The 16418-nt window shown below is 39.5% G+C and overlaps 1 protein-coding gene across 2 annotated transcripts in view; it reads right to left on the bottom strand.

Annotated features, from left to right (window-relative positions):
• Positions 1-16418, bottom strand: part of MYLK (myosin light chain kinase) — a 209937-nt gene that overhangs the window by 92624 nt on the left and 100895 nt on the right. The window contains exons 10-12 of one of the 2 annotated variants that reach the window (XM_054830581.1): positions 15928-16131; positions 14698-14832; positions 10133-10285 (exon numbers count right to left, since the gene is read on the bottom strand). In XM_054830581.1, the coding sequence (XP_054686556.1) occupies positions 10133-10285; positions 14698-14832; positions 15928-16131 (492 nt within the window). Of the gene's footprint in view, positions 1-4803; positions 4948-10132; positions 10286-14697; positions 14833-15927; positions 16132-16418 lie in introns of those variants that run through there. The other variant, XM_054830582.1, reaches the window with a different exon arrangement.

The raw sequence follows: 16418 nt of genomic DNA, 5'->3' as shown, positions 1-16418 counted from the left end.
TAAGATGCACAGCTCAGTGGGAAACTCAGCCTGGGAGACCAGAAATAGTAAGCAAAGCATGTAAAGGATACCTTATATACCCACATATGTTTTCTACAAAGCAAAAGTAATACAGGCTTTTCCCACAGCATTGCCTTACCCCTAAGGGTTCATTTTTTATTAGAAAGACACTCTAATAAGCATCCAAACCTATGTTTAAAAAAGCCACTTAGTGCATGAAATCCACAGAGATTAAGGAGCATTCAAATTCTTCCAGTTTCTTACAAAAATACAGATTCTGAGCATATTTGGACAGCAATGGAAAAAGAGATATATTGCCTCTGATACACAATTATTTCTATTCACCTCCTATTTTGTTTTCCTGTTTGTATAATCAATAGTAAATTAATCCGTCTGCACCTAGCATTTCAAACATCTGTTTATCTATTAACCTGCATTAATAGAATTTAAGGTGATAAAAATACTTTCCTGTTATTTGACTTTTCTCAATCCAGTATTTCAAGAGTCCTTACACAAACTTAACCTCCGCATATCTGCAGACTGGAAATATTTGCAACAGGAGTCTTAATGTTAGCTGTAGGCCTAAGCCAAAACACACTTGAATTTTTTAAAACCTAGACCAGGATCAGAACTTGGTGCTTGAACACAACTGTAAACATCTTTATTTTGATAAGCAAGGGTGAGTTATCGTGTTGAAGGTGTATATGTAAAAGAAAGAGTGGAAAATTCATGCTGCCCTGAACAGTTAACCTACTACAAATCAATTGTACAATACACATGTACTGGTTTAACTGCAAGTATGCAACCAACTATTTACTTTCTAAGGTAAAAGCTATAGATAAATCCATACACATGGAGAGAAGGAAAAAAAAATAAAATCAATAACTTCACTGTGGCATTTCCATTCCCAGATTTCCTGTTGAAACTAGAGTGAAGAAGAAAATCCAGATCAGGATGCAAACTTTAAGAAGGTTTCCAAAGACTGAACCTGGGTTCTACTTGGTCCATAGCCAAAACAGTTAACATTTTATGGACATCATCTATTCTAGTAAATTTTCTGGTTAATTTGCCAGATGTAGTGAAGACTTTTTAATGTGAGCTGCAGAATGCTGACATCTCCTGTTGAAATATCAGGACTTCAGCACGCTCAGCACTACACAGAATCACACAATAACTGAGTCTGGAAGGGGCCTCTGGACATCGTCTAATCCAGCCCCCAGCTCAAGCAGGGTCAGCTACAGAACTGCACATATACACATTCAATGCAATAACTCAGCTGCACAAGATCAGCGTTACAACTGGTTACAAGTCAAGGACATGCAAATAACAGAGAGTTTGCTGCCTTATGTTCAGAACATTGCAAACAACTTGCAGTGTTTAGTCTTATAAGAGATTTAATTATACTCGAAGAATCTGTTTGCCAGAATCATATGGTTAACTGCCAAATAATGCCTAGTCTGAGCCGTGCAAAAGGACTGTCTCAGCAACATTTACCATTTATGGTGTTTAAATATCATTTTGGCTCAGAGGCTAATAAGTCAACTGAGCTGAGGAGAATGCTTAACTCAAAAAGCTCTCTGTGTGAGCAAGCTCAGAGAGAAGCAGCAGATTCCCCTAAAATCTCTCAAAGCAAGACTCAGGTTCACACACATACATACGGCCACAGTTGTAAAGCAGCCTGGCCAGCTGAGTTACAGAACTTGAAAAGAGTTTCACCTCTCCAAATATTTTCAATGTAAATAAATCCAGCTGTTACCAGATCGCACATTAATAATGCTATCAACTCAAAACCCACCAGATTTTATAAGACAGAAAATGGACATTAGGACACTCATCTGTCTTTCTTCCCATGAAGTATTTTTCTGTCTCAGGCCTGAATTCATATGGTCAAAATATTTTCTGCAAGTTTTCCAAGAATTCCAAACTTGATTTATACTGGCATAAAAAAATATGAGCTCTGTGTTCTTGAGATATGTAAGGACATTTCTGCTTTATTAAAGATCTCAGGTTGGTATGCCATTTTGCAAACTTAGGTCATGAGAACTAGATGTTTAATGACCTAGCAGTGTTCTTTACACATCTACCTCCCATCATTTATTTCTGCAGTTATAATCTGTTTTTGTAAATGGAAGCGAGATTTAAATATCCTTGGGAGATGCTTTCACTGAAGAGCTGGGCCAAGTTATAGTCTGGATGTTGTGCCTTGCATTACACAGAAAAACTGTTAACGCAAGATTGACAATGCCCTAAGCCTATATTAATCAGGGTGCTTAGGGATATACAAAGGAGGCCGAGTTCCACTTTATCCAGTCTGGAAATCTATCTATTTTACTGCAGGCTAGTCTTCCAGCCCTATCTTGCAGCTCCATGTATGCTCCTTTTTTTCCGAGTCTTTCCCTCTGTATGGGATATCACCAGGTCATCAGCATTTTAACCACTGCTTTGCCTACTCGGTTTGTTCTGCAACCGACAGCATAGGAAAGAGATGCCATCCCAGAAATCTTAATATCGAAAGGCTGACTATATCAGTAAGAACCATGATTTAGAATAAACAGTCAAACTCTCAATTTAGAGTGCAGGGGACAGAGATACAAAATAGCCAACTGAGTTCGCAGCAGATCACTTTGCAGTCAGCAGACCGAATTCCTCAGTGACAGCCTCACTGGAAGTTTTTGCAGCTGAAGTGCTGTTTGCTTTTGCCTTCAGAACTGTCTGCCTTATTAATGACTAACCCGTTTGCAAGTTATTTACATCAAGTAATTGCTCTTTTGTCACTGCCACAGACAGCAACTCCATGGAAGGCCTGAGCGCGTGTGTATCTACCAAATGCATTTATAAGGCAGCTCAGCTGGCCCACTGCTAACAAATTCCCCAGCATTAGATACCAGTCTGACATGGAGAACTGCAGAAAAGGTGCTTCATATATGCTAGATCAAGCCAGGTTAGCTCCGCAGTGAAAATGTGCATACTGGTGAGGCAGAATTTCACCTTCACATGTACAGTCTCAATTTTTTGTGTGGCTGCCCAGGTAGAATTTAACTTGTGATGTATCGTGATGTATAGAGATATCACTTCCATTAGAAAAAACCTGGGCTGTGCATGAGCTGAAATTCAATGGAAGCACAATAGGAACAGGTAGTCACATAAAGCACAAGTATCCCTGAGGATGCCACTGACAGAAGGAGTTACAGCTCCTTCAGCCATTCCCTCCTCTGGCAAATCCATGCTGGCAACAGAATAGTTACCGGTGGTAATATTAAAATAGTGCTGCTCACGCTGTGGAGTGAGTAATAAAAGGATACTGTTCCTAAGAATATTTTTAAGGAAGACCTCAAATATGACTCAGCTTGAGAGCAAGGAAATATTTGAAGTTAGACTAATATAAAGAAAAAACAAACAAACAAACAAACAAAAATCCCAGCAACATTGTATTTCTGGGTAAAAGTTGGTGTTAGAAAAGAATTCTAAAGGAAGGCTTGTTTGGCATTTAAGTCCAGAAAAGATAAGGTGGTTCTAGTATGGCATGGTTTGCAGTCGGCTAATCCACATCAGCTGCTTTTGGAAACATTCCTTGGGGTAACATCATGCCCATACTTTCAAAATTACTCAGGCATATATTCAGTTTACAGGTTTTATATGTATTTTGACAACTTCCACTTTTCAGCTGAAACCTAGACCATTATAGAATTTGGCAATCCAAGTTGGGACAGTTTACCCCTTGGCCAGTGCAGGGCCATTCCTAGGATTGTTATAATAACCATCTGTTTGCTGTCATTCTGGTATGTAATAGCTTAATGTTCACAGCATTTGATCACTTCACAGTTGAGAAGACCATCAGATGTAAGGGTGGTTTCTTTTCTTCTTTCTTTTCTTTTTAAATTGAACATTTTTTTCTGTCAGCATCTCATCTTTGTTTTTCATTTATAAGAAATATCAATGCAATTCCTGCCATTTAACTTTTGCTCATTCTGCAAGCACTCATCCCTCATTTGCATCCAAATTTGGTTCCCCTTTTACTGGAAATGGTTTATATCAAGAAGCTGCCTTTAGAGAACATTGTTTACATTGATGGCACAAATCCTATATCATTAAAAGCTTCCACACATGTTTTGCTGTTGTCCTTAATTTTTGGTCTCTAGCCAGCATTGTGTTTCACATTTGGTCCTGAGGTGCTGAAAGGTGGCAATTTTTAAAAAAAGTAAGCTTAATCTTACAAGGATTACAGCTGCGAGTGACCCATACAGAGTGCTGGACTGAGAACTTTGGGACACTTTTGAAGCACTGGAACAGAGTTTTTTTGATGGCCAATACTAGACCTGCTCATGACAGCTTACCTCCAACCTTTCAATACAGTAACAAAACCCCCACCCTTTCACTTAGTGCTCTGAAACCAATTCTTATGTAGCCAAGTGGTTCCACCAGACCAGTGGCCTGGAATGTTGTTTGGACATTTAACAAGGTTAGACTTGCATATTTTGGAAAGTCTTCTATAGCCCTTTATATTTGTTATGCTTGAAATACAGCAAAGTGCTTTCAAATAAATAGTGGCTTTGGAAAGCTGTCCCAAATATTTCATCACTGTAGGTAAGTAGACATCATACTTCATTTACCTTAGGCAGAAACATGTATCTCAGAGAAACAAAGCTGTAGCCTCTCAACTAAGTCTTCAAAGAGAGGCTGCTTATTGCAGTGATAACCTTCTTTAAAAGATTAATGTTAAAGAGAGGACATTCTGAGATAGAAAGAAAAAAACTCCACAACCTAAAGACAGCATCTCTCATAACTGGAAGAAAACACCCCTACCTGAAAGCCTTTCTTCCACCTGGTTATATTTTATGGTCCCACTCACACCTGATGGAAGAGTGACAGGAACAAAACAAACTGGTTTTCCAGAAAGCATCTCCCTTCACTGCTTTGATAAACTGGTTACAGCAGGGACTCTGACAGGCTTTCAGGTGACTCTAATCTGCTTGTCCAATGATCAATGAATGACTACAGTAATCGGATTGTAAGGGCTACAGGCTTCCCAACATAGACAGCTATGCTGGGGAGGCTGCACTCAAAAAAAAAAAAAGTGTGAACAGAAAGTGGTGGGGGAGAAAGAGGGAACAGATGTGAAGTCAGGAAAGTGCACTGCTGGCTAGGAGGCAGAAATGAGGTCAAGAGCCAATGAGTAGGAGCAGCAGTATTTCCTGAATAGTGTTTGCTCACCAAGGGAGGCAGTATTTAGGCCTCTATTCAAAAAAAGCAGCGTGCAGAAGACAAGCATCAGTAAAATGGGTGGCTGCAGAGCATTAGAGCCCACAAAAGTACCCTGGCTGCAAGCCTGTGCAGCTGTTATCACCACCCATGCTTTGTGCCCTCCCTCTTGAAATCAATCAGTGATGATGTTGCTGCCTGGTGGGAGGAGGCTGGGGACCTCTTGAGGAGCCTGCAGTGGGTCAGATAGCTTTTCACCTCCTGCAGAACTGCGTGACAGAAGGACATTCTCCTAGGAGTCAGCCCTCATGTAACAAGCATTCCAGCTTGGTATTATACCTAGAGAAAGCTGGAGAAAGCAATTAACTGCCTCTCTTATATGCAGAGTATGTTTGCAAAACAACAAAACCTTCCTATACACAATAGTAATTTGGTTCGGCACAACAGCAGATTGAGCCCATTGTATGTCCCATCCCTATTTCTGCTCTCCCTCCAGTCTGTAATTCGGTGTAGAACACCCAAGTGTTGGTGTGAATGTCAGGTGATTAAATATCCCTCTGATACATCTTTTCTACAGGTGGATCTGACCTGTAATTAATTGTCTGTGATTAGTTAACTGACAGACACAACTGAAGAACAGTTACTATGCCTGGGAGCTAGCCTTACCTTCCAGCTACACCAGTTATTACCGCTAATTGTCTTGCCTATATACTCTGATTGTCACAGCTACAGCGAAGCACTAACACTGACTCACTATATAGGTGCATCCAAAGTAAATTAACCTCTTCTCACCTCAGTTTCCTATTCATAAAAAATGATTAAAATGTTCAGCCACCCTGATAAAAAGCGGATTAATATTAATATTCAACCTCAGTATCTACAACCACCATCAGTATATAATCACAGTGTTTTTCAGGTGACCTGAATGTACCCTGCATATCCCTGTTAAGTAGCTGGGTTGGTGTTTTTTTTTTTTAAATGGGATGCCTGGTGTATTTAAAAAATGGTTTGTATACTTATTTTCATATCACAAAACAATATGAAAATTGTAATATTAAATGTGAACACCAACCCAATTGCCTAGTTTGCACATACAATAACAGAAATGACTCAGTCATGTACACATTGTTTAAAAACTTTTAAAAAACTTTGTACATCAGCCCCAAAGGCTCCCAAGTTCTGTTTTTCCTGTGTATAGAAAATGATGCATACGTTTCAAAGAAAAAAAAAAATCTAACATTTTCAGAGCAGCAAATGATAGCATTCCAGGAACGTCTGTCATTGAATGTTTGAGTAACCTGAACCATGTTTCTCACCTTTCAGGTTTTTTTGCATTAGACTAATTAATCTAGCATTTTGTCCAGTGCACCCCACTCACTAGAGAGCTCAGTTGGAAAAATTTCTCATGGTGAAGACATTCGTCAGGCTGTTTTTTCAAAGAAGTGCTGCTCATTCTCTGTAGTTCATGTCTACCTGTATTTCAACTGTAAGGAACCGCTGTGACAGGCAAGACGGCTGTCAGGATTCAGTTTAGTCTGCTTAGTCTTTTACAAGGCCAAAATTAGCTTCACCTTGATTAACTTAGTTTCTCCAGACTACCTCATGGATCTATCCCAATTTACTCAGCCTTCAGATCACTTACTTAAGTGATCTGAAGATGTTTTCTTGTCTTAAATAAGCAGAAGACTGATCAGTGTGATTTTTTAAAAACCATTGAATTTCTTATGCCCCATCCATATGAAGTGTGGGACTTTTTCAACACAGTGCCAAAAGCCTCCTACAAACAGCTAAGTACCTTCAGTGTTTTTCATACAAAACCAAGGAAGGACTGAGGTTGCTCAGTGCTAGGCAGAATTTATCCTGCTTAATAATAAGGAAGCAAAAGACAACCCAAAGTGAATCTGAGATTGATGACTTAGAAGGAATGCTATGCCACAATCAGCCTAGCTAGTTAGCCAGCACCCAATGCAAAGCATGCTGAAAGTACTGGAAACCTCCTTCCCCCCCCCCCCCCCCGCTGTGTTTAACAGGACTTGGAGCAGTAACCCTTTATGGGGCCTTTAAAATGTTGTTTCCTACAATAATCCCCAAATTCCCTTTGACAAAAACGAAGCAACAGATCTTCTGAAGGACAAAGAATGCACAAAAAATGATCAGAAAACATAATATGTGGTCAGATAACACCTGTAACCTACTAGCAGGTTTAAGTATCATCTTGTACTATAATTGGACAGTTTGTCACTGACTAGCCTTGCTGCCAGTACAGGACTTTTCTGAGTTATCTGGGAGCTTAAATTAATTTAGAAGGTGGAGCATTTTGACTTTGAAAGATAAAATTTAGTTTTACTATTAAGGCAGACAAGTCACTCCAGGTAAAGTTTCCCCAGCGATCACAGCACATACCCCTTCCATGAAACCCTGGCTGCATTAGAATAGCAAAGCCAAAAATGGCAATCTGAAGTGAAATGGAGACCCAGACAGACTCAGAGATGTGTCCAAGGACCACAGTAGCAAGCTAAGGAAAAGCTGAATTCTGACACTACTATGATACCGATGATATGCCAAGAATATCCATTCCTTCTTAGATTAAATACAAATTACTTTTCACATACAAAAGGAAAATATTTTTCTAGCAGTGAATGAACAAACTCAGCACTGCATGAAACCCGAAAACCTTAAATCGTCCTGGAGACAAAAAGGAACTTGAGAGAGATGGGTTACAATTTAGAAATAGTTTTTACAGACTTTATTCCAAAAATCAATGTCTGGTCAGGAGAGGATTTTTTAAGTTTTCTCTCCTGCACATACACCAATTTCCTGCTGTAATCTAACTGCAAAAAGCTGAGAAATTCAGAGGAGCCTTAGCAGCAGCATTCAGAATCTCAGAGAATTCTAATGCCAATAAGCATTTACTAGAGGGTCTGATGGAAAAAATATATGAACAGATAAGAGATTTGGAAATCATGATTTTAAATTTGGTACTATTTTTGGCAGGCAAATCCACATTGATCTGAGTCTTGGGGAAAGTTACTGTAATCCTCATGGCAACAGGGATATAATGAGTTTTAGGGAGGACGTGGAGGGGACAGCTAAAGCTGTAAAAATGTTGAACACGTGGCTTTACAGCCTGTCGCACATGTTCCTAATTCTGCTCTTATTCTTCCCCACACACTCCATGACTCCCAGAAAATAGAATGGGATGCAAAACAGAGGAACTCCTCATAATAGCGTCAATGCAGCTTTCTAGCCCCAGACTAGTTAAAGCACAGGAGGAATCCAACTCAGTGCAACAGCAGCTACGTAGCCTGAAATAGCTCAGCCCTAGGGAAGTGCTAGGTCACTGTTGCTCCCATGTTAGCACTGTATGCCAAACCTAAAATAACACAGAAGTGGTCAGCAAAAGAAGGTCTGTCTTTTTGGTTTCTGTGTCCCAGTGAAGAATCAGCAGGTCCCATGTCAAAGACAGCTTCTCTGAGGTGGAGCACTCTTGATTTGCCTTTAGCTAATGCAGATGAAATGCTTCAGATAAATTATAAATGACAGCTTTGAGAACAGATTAGTTTCAGGCTTATTTTAAATCAATGTTTTCCTATTTTGTGCCTTTTTTCAGGGGGGAGGGCAGGGAGGGTATGACTGCATTTCCATTTCGATAATCAAGAAATTAACTCATAGGTTTACCGGAATTACTTTGTTTTCATTTTAAGCTTGTCTAGGGTTTTAAGTGGATTCGTACAGACAGAATAGGGGCATGCATAAGACTGAAGTGCTGTAGACAAGCACCACAGAACATTGGCAAACCAAGACAAGTCTTGGGATCCTGGGGATCAGGGTACGTTTCCCACCAAGCTGCATGTACAAATTTGGGGCAGGTATTATTTGGTCCTAGACAAATGGAATAGTTCCCTTGGCAGCTGTCGCTCAGCAGTCTGTTGGACAGGCAGTGCCAAACCATTGTAACTTGGGGAAGAAATCATTTGCAGATGACAAATACCAAACACAGGGTTGATGGCAGAGGCAGGGGGAATGTGAAGGAGGGGGATTGTAGAGGGATGGGACTCATCATCTGCAGACATAAAATAGAACTGCTGCATAAACTGATGCAGGTGAGATTATAAGAATAAAGACTGTAATGCTGATTGATACTACCTCACTGTTCAATTTATCCATGGGATTCTGTCATGTCTTATCTTCATTGTGATCTCTGGTTTCTTAGACTGTATTTGTTCAGATCCTAGTGCAGAATTATGGCACTCATGGACAAATCAGCTGTGTCAAATCAGCATTGAAGGTATCTAATTATTGATATTTGCAAAGAGGTGCTCTCAGGTTTCAGAGACAACAGATCATCTCAATTGCTTTCTACAACCTTCTTCTGGTACTTTTACTACCAGAATTCTGCTTATTTAGAGATATACTGCTCACAATATATACTTCTTCAGAATTATCTCTCATAAATCCTGGTAGCAGAACAAGAACACTTGTATTTGCCGTCATAATTGCAGTCCCTGGCACTGGTGTCTGCGCGCTGCTTTTCAAGAGGATGCAGCAGCATCTGCCTGCTCACCGTAACACTCTCTGCCTGATGGCTGATGCTGGTGATACTGCACTCATTTTTCTTTCAGCAGCAACAGTCCTTTCCTGCCCTGGTACACCACTTCCAAAACAGCCTCACTGCTCTGTACCACACTAAGACCTTCTTGGTAAGGTCAGAGCATTAATACCTTTTTCTGAAACATGCATATTATTCTACATTTCACAGTGCCTAAGCACTTAAGTTGCACACACCGTCAAGAGGGGGAAAAGGTACCCAGCTGACAACAGCTTAGAAAAAACATGAAATCCACTTACAATGCCTCTGTTAAGGAACAAAGATTTTTTTTTTAAGATTATAGCTGATATCATTGCAGTAATTACAGCAGGCTGAGATATTCACCTTTGACTGTGACCTGAGCACTGCAAGATGCCTGTCCTGCGTTGTTTTCAGCCAGACAGGTATAAATGCCATCATCTTCTGGTAGGGCATCTTGGACAGTCAATTTTGCAACTCCATCTTCAAAAGTGGAATGGGCATACTGAATTGGTTGGTCTGCCAACAGAAAGGAAAAGAATCATCTTAATACATCAGCCACAAGTTTCAAAAACACTTCTTGTTTTCAGTGAAATCTGGATGTGCAACACCAGATGGTATACTAAAGTGCAGTACCAAATCCCATTTTCTGGTGCACAGCCACTTGTCTCTAGTGACTACAAACAGCAGCATCTCAAGCACAAAGCAGAATATGGTTGTCAGACAAATCTCACCATTAGGTTCCCTTGAGTAGCAGTAAGAGGAGAAAGGTTTATCTTTGTATTTTGAATAGATTCTCTTTCAGGTGGATAAGAAAAGAAATATGAAGTTTGTTTGCTTCAGATATTGCCTCCATCTTGTACTGTGCCTGAAACTAGATATTAGGGTTATTGGCTAGATGTGCAAAACGTGCTGGGCATGGAGAAGCACTTGAAGTCCTCCATCAAGTACTTTGTAGTGGAAGACATTCCAAGAGAGAGACAGCAAAATCTATGAAGGAGCCAAGAAGCTGCTTTACACATGCAGTCCATCTACACTTCAGTATGTGTAGTGTGGTAATAGACAGATACACTCTGATCTGTGGTGATTTGACTATTAAAGAAGTTCATTTTAAGAAACTAGTTCCTTGAATTGGTTTGGAAGATGCCTAAATGTTAGTGTAGACTGGTTAAAGTTGCCTTGCTATTGTTTCAGGAACTCTCATCAATCTCAGCCTTACTTTGTGAAATGCTTCTGCAATCTGTTTTCCCAATATTAAATAGTTTCCACTACTGACTCATCATTGGTTGCTTTCCCAGTGTATGCAATACTTAAGAGGGCCTGATATCTGTGCATAAACACCATGCTGAAAAAGGAAATTAGGGTCATCTAAGAGAAGGGGATGAAACTGCAGAGAAACTGCAGGACTGAATCAAAGACATCTGTCACTTGGGAAATCATAGTCACAAGGAGAGATCAAAATTTATTTCATCGCTAAAATAATTTTAAAAGATTAGGACAAAACCTCTGGGGTTTCTAAGAACCAGGTCCACATTTTGAGCAGGGTAAATTAAATGATGGGACAGATTTTTCTCTCATCTCTGATTTTCAACACTAGCAAACTCAGAAGGCAGTCATTATCTATCTGCATATGAAGTTTCATTCTGACATACATACATGTGCCAAAATCAGCTTGATCCAATACTTAGGTATATTATAAAATGTGGTAGATGATCTTGTTCCTTTACTTGTCTTATAAGTCATCTGTTTGTTAAGTTAGCAAATTTTCTACCACATGAAAAACTGAGGTGAACATTTCATCAACTACCCAGAAGATTCCAATTTTAGAATAAACTCTCTCCACCTTCTTCACAGGTCACATATTCTTATGACTGGTTCCTTTGTCCTCCCTTTCACTCAGTTACACACAGACTGTTGTAACTATTAGGTTCCATCACATATTTTTTGCATGCGGGAATAACATTAAATTCAAATATGTACATGCAGAGCTGAAGCCCAAGCAGACAAAGCTTTCTGTAACAGGACACGGGGCACTGGACTGCCTTCCTGATCTGACTGTAGAATATCAAACCTGACAGGGATCCTATCTGGGATTCTGACATTGAAACTATTAATGGTGCCTAATGATGCTATGATGATAACCACATCAGAAATACACTCAGGATAAAAGCTGCATCATCAAAAACCGAACAATGCCCTTTTATTTCTGTTGTAAATAAGCAAATGAATAGGGTCAGTGTTCTATGTGGCAAAAGAAGATGTGGTCTCCTTCAACATGTCCTCAAATTTTGTCAGGGCATCCTCTTTTTCACTCCAGCTCCCAACAAAACTGTGACTATTTTTAGCACTATTCACAGAATAGTGAATTCACTTACAGAATAGCCTTTTTGTCAGACCCCAGAAAACAAACACAGGTATATCAGCCCTGAGGAATAACTTGCAGCAAGATTCTAAGTTATGTCCATTGTACCTATATTTTGATCTAATAAAAACAACTCTCCCAGTAGTGAAATGTTGCCTTCTCCAGAGGCAGAACAGTCAAAATCTCCATGATAGCTTGGCAGGAACCATAACAAAAAATACCTTTCTGCTGGCACATTATGCCATCATCAAAAGCATTGTTATATCTGCTTGGAGTAATATTTCAGGACCAGAAACACAACTTTCTCCTTTATTTGGTAAAGGATATAAATATGAGACGTTTGTAGTATCTAGCTAGCTGGTAGACAGGAAGGAAATGTTTGCATTCAAATGGATATCAACAATAGCCAATTTGATCCTTAGGTAAAATAACGACCCTAGGAATGTACACGGAATTATCAGCATTAAACTACTGTTTATAATCCATTCAAGTTTGTATCAAAATGATATATAAACGGTTATGTATCACAATCAGATGCAAGACAAAAAAGCATTAAATTATAGTGGTATGTTTTAGCTTTCTGGAATGAAAGTAGTGTGCTTATGTCTTTAGAATAATATATGATGTCCCTAATTTTTATTATTATGATAGTTTCTTGTGCTTCCATTACTCAGACTCATCACTGCCTTTTGATTTAAGAGCAGAGTTAATGGACTGGCTTTCACTTACAGAACCCTAATGGTTTGAAATCCAGCTATCTGGAAAAAAAATCAAAACCAACCCACCTGCTTTTGCCTCCTAGTGATATTGATCCAATTGCAGTTAGAAGCTTGGATGCAATATTAACATGGTTATACCTGAACAGAGGCAGACTCATCCGAGACTAGCAAGAAAGGTCAATGCAGAACAAACATCCTAAAAAAAGGCAGGGGGGCACAGTGCATCCTGAAGGCCTACAGAAACTTGTTGCTTATTGATCTCCAGGCTGTATTTTTCAGGAGACAACAGTTTTCTGGTTAGCAAAGCAGAACATGGTTATATCAATGGAGATGCTATATTTATGCCTGATGAACTGTAACACAGAAAATCATTTGAGACAGGAAGATGCTCTGTATGTGGAAGACAACTGGGTATAACTACATCATTCAATGACTAAGGGAACCCTTTATGAGCAAGGGGTTCCCTTGGCACATGAAGATGAACTGACTGACCCTGTGGTCCGGAGTTGCTCCTTCTGTGCTGTAAGACGCAATTCTTGCATAGCAAAACAGTGATTCTACTCATGTCTGCAAAGGAGGAACTGCAGAATACCCTTCATACAGAGAAACAAATTATTTCCAATGGAAGAGTGTCAGAGCTTTTACTCACATGTTTCGTGTTGTAAATAAAGCAGTGGCTTTTCTATTCTAGACATGGAGCTACTGCGAAGGGGAACAGACCAGGCTGTGGGAACATACCAATCTCGAGGTCATGGTTCATTTGCCCTGCCATGTTTTTGAGTTATCTCATTTACTCTGAATAGCTAAAGAAAAACATGTGCAAATAATTAATTTTAAAACAATCCTGAAGGAAACATCTTTATGGCAAAGTATGCTATTCTTTGTTTTTAAATCACACGCACGCACACACAAAGATAGATAGCCTCGGAGAGTCTGCAAAAAATCAATTGCACTTCAGAAGTAACAGAGGTGTTCAGGGGTTAAGCTGAATAAATCTGTCTAGTGTTTAATAGATATGGCTCTAAATGGAAACAGCCCTTAGCCAAAGTGTGTGGTCCCTGGATCTTTGAAATAATTTCAAATCTAAGAAAAATGCAGGTGTGTGGGACCAACTCCGATATTAAGAGGGGACTGTTAAGCAAACTTTCATGTACAATCAGGGCAGGATAGAAGATTATACAGTCTGATAAAAGTAAAAAATATTTTACTTATCCTTTTTTTTTTTTTAGTTAGCTTTGGGCAAGCATTATAATCTCGAGGAACATATTTCTAGTAGAGAAGCAACCAGAAAAGCTGTGATTTTAAGATCTTGGGGATGTAGCTGCTAATACCAATTATGACCTGCCCAGCTGATGGAAGGGTGCAATTGGGCATGGGTTTCCTTCCTACCATAAAGAGTGATCTACTGCTCTTATTTTGCTTAGAACCTATAATCCCTGCAGGATCATGACACCAACCCATTACTTTCAGAGCAGCGGATAGTGCCAAAGAAGCGAGGGTAGCACAGGATTCAGCATACAATAGCAACACAGACTTTGTTGCAGTGTGGTGAAAAGCTGTGTTTAACAAAACCCAGGAAACCCATCTGCTTACAATCTTGTCAGAGGAGTCCCCTCCTGGACATACTGAAAAACTGCAGTAAGACTGAAAACTGCTCAAGAAAACCACCCTTTGTGCAAATTATGTGCATATAAAATGATTTTCTTCAAATATTCTAGTGGATTATATTATGGTGATTTAGTACACTTTGTGCAGTATTCACAGTCTTGCTATGTACTGATGAGAGTGGCATTGGAGACTGTGGATGTAAGCGCATGCATGCATGTATTGCAGACCAAGGGATTCCTTACCATTGAGAAGCCATGTGATCTGAGGCACAGGTAAGCCTCCTACACAGCACTGCAGCACAAAGTCTTGCCCTTCACTCACAGTGCATCCTTTCAAGACACTGGAAAAGCATGGAGCAACCTCTTGAACTTTAGGCCCTTTAAAACCAAAATGAAAAAAGTTCCTTTAACCCAAATTGACAAAATTATCTTTACCACTTCGCGACTTTTTCTAGTTATGCTTAGGTGACATGGCTGGGCTAACAGATTCATCCCATGCAAACAAGCAGAAAAAAAAAAGAATCAAAACCATGGTGAAATGTTTTATTGGGAAATAGAAATAATTTTGAACAACAGACTGGTATAAAGAAGGGGTTCTTCTGTAAAGATGGTGGTTTTCTATGCCAGAATCCACCATTTGCAGCCAATCACTAGACGTGTATGCAACATATTACCAGAGAGCTCAGTGCAAAGAACAGGAAGGATAATTCTTCTCTCCTCTTGTCTGTCTTCTCCCAGTCCCTCTCCCAAATTTCCCCTGGCTGGCAGTGAAACAGTGTGACTTAAGGATGCAGATTACAGGTCTCTCAAGAGACAGAAAGTATCTTGGGTATCCTGGTTTAACCTCAGGCACAGCAAATAGAGAAATGTAGCATAAACATGATCATAGCTCCAGGACAAAACCTAAAACCAGGTGAAAAGATTAGAACTGAGGACAGGATTTGCTAAGACACCAACAAATCTTTCAACCAGACCAGTAAGACAGTGCCTTCAAGCTCAAAATACTTTGCCACTGGGAGGTGTACTTGAATTTAGCAGAATGCAGTTCTCATTCCTTCACTTCTTATTCACTTTACTGCACAGGATCAGTTTGTGCTTGCAAAACATTTCAGATATGCAGTGTCCTATAGAAATGCTAAGCAACTCCTAAAGATCTGAATGCAGAACAATAAAATCTTCGGCAACCTGTATTAAATACAAGCAGTAAAGGCAGCCCCATGAGAGAACAGTCCTCTCTGTGTATAAAATATTCAACCAGATGGTTTTAGCTATACCAACAACAAAATCAGAAGGGAAACTGATGCAGAAAGTGGCTTGCCAGCTATCCCAAACCACATTAGTCAGAGTTAGGGATCAGAATTAACCTGCATTGAGAAGTCCTAATAAAAATTTTGTAGGCACCACTCTTTGACAGCTTAGAAAAGCCCAGCCACAGTCTTCAAAGTGCAGATGGGCTCACAAGAGCTTACTTACTTCTGACAGTTAACAACCAGCTGGTGGAAGTCTGGCCTTTGGGGTTGAAAGCTGAACAGCTATAAGATCCACTGTCCCCCAAGCAGGCTTTCTTTAACCATAGGCAATGAATGCCATCTTCTTCATACATTTGGACATCTTCTCTGGCTTTAATAGGTTCACCCTCTTTGAACCACTCCACGTCTGGTTTTGGTTTCCCTGAAACTAGACAATCGGGTATTTGAATTTTTATAAACAGGTATTCCCCTTAGTGTCATTCCATTATTTGCTTTAGTGTAAATTAGGTATAATTTACATATACATAATTATATAAACCTTAATGAGCAAGTAATATATAAAATTATCTTCAAAAAGACAGTTTGTTATTTCTGATCTTCCAAACCCTTTTGGCCAGTCCATCTTTTAAAATAACAAGTATTTGGTAACTTGAAAAACCCCAAGCACTTCTATCTGAAAATTGTTCCTCTAGAAGTCACATATAAAATGGATGT

Source organism: Grus americana, chromosome 6 (genome assembly GCF_028858705.1).
Source record: "Grus americana isolate bGruAme1 chromosome 6, bGruAme1.mat, whole genome shotgun sequence".
In the NCBI taxonomy this organism is placed as follows: domain Eukaryota; kingdom Metazoa; phylum Chordata; class Aves; order Gruiformes; family Gruidae; genus Grus; species Grus americana.
This window is presented reverse-complemented; position numbering and strand designations above follow the sequence as displayed.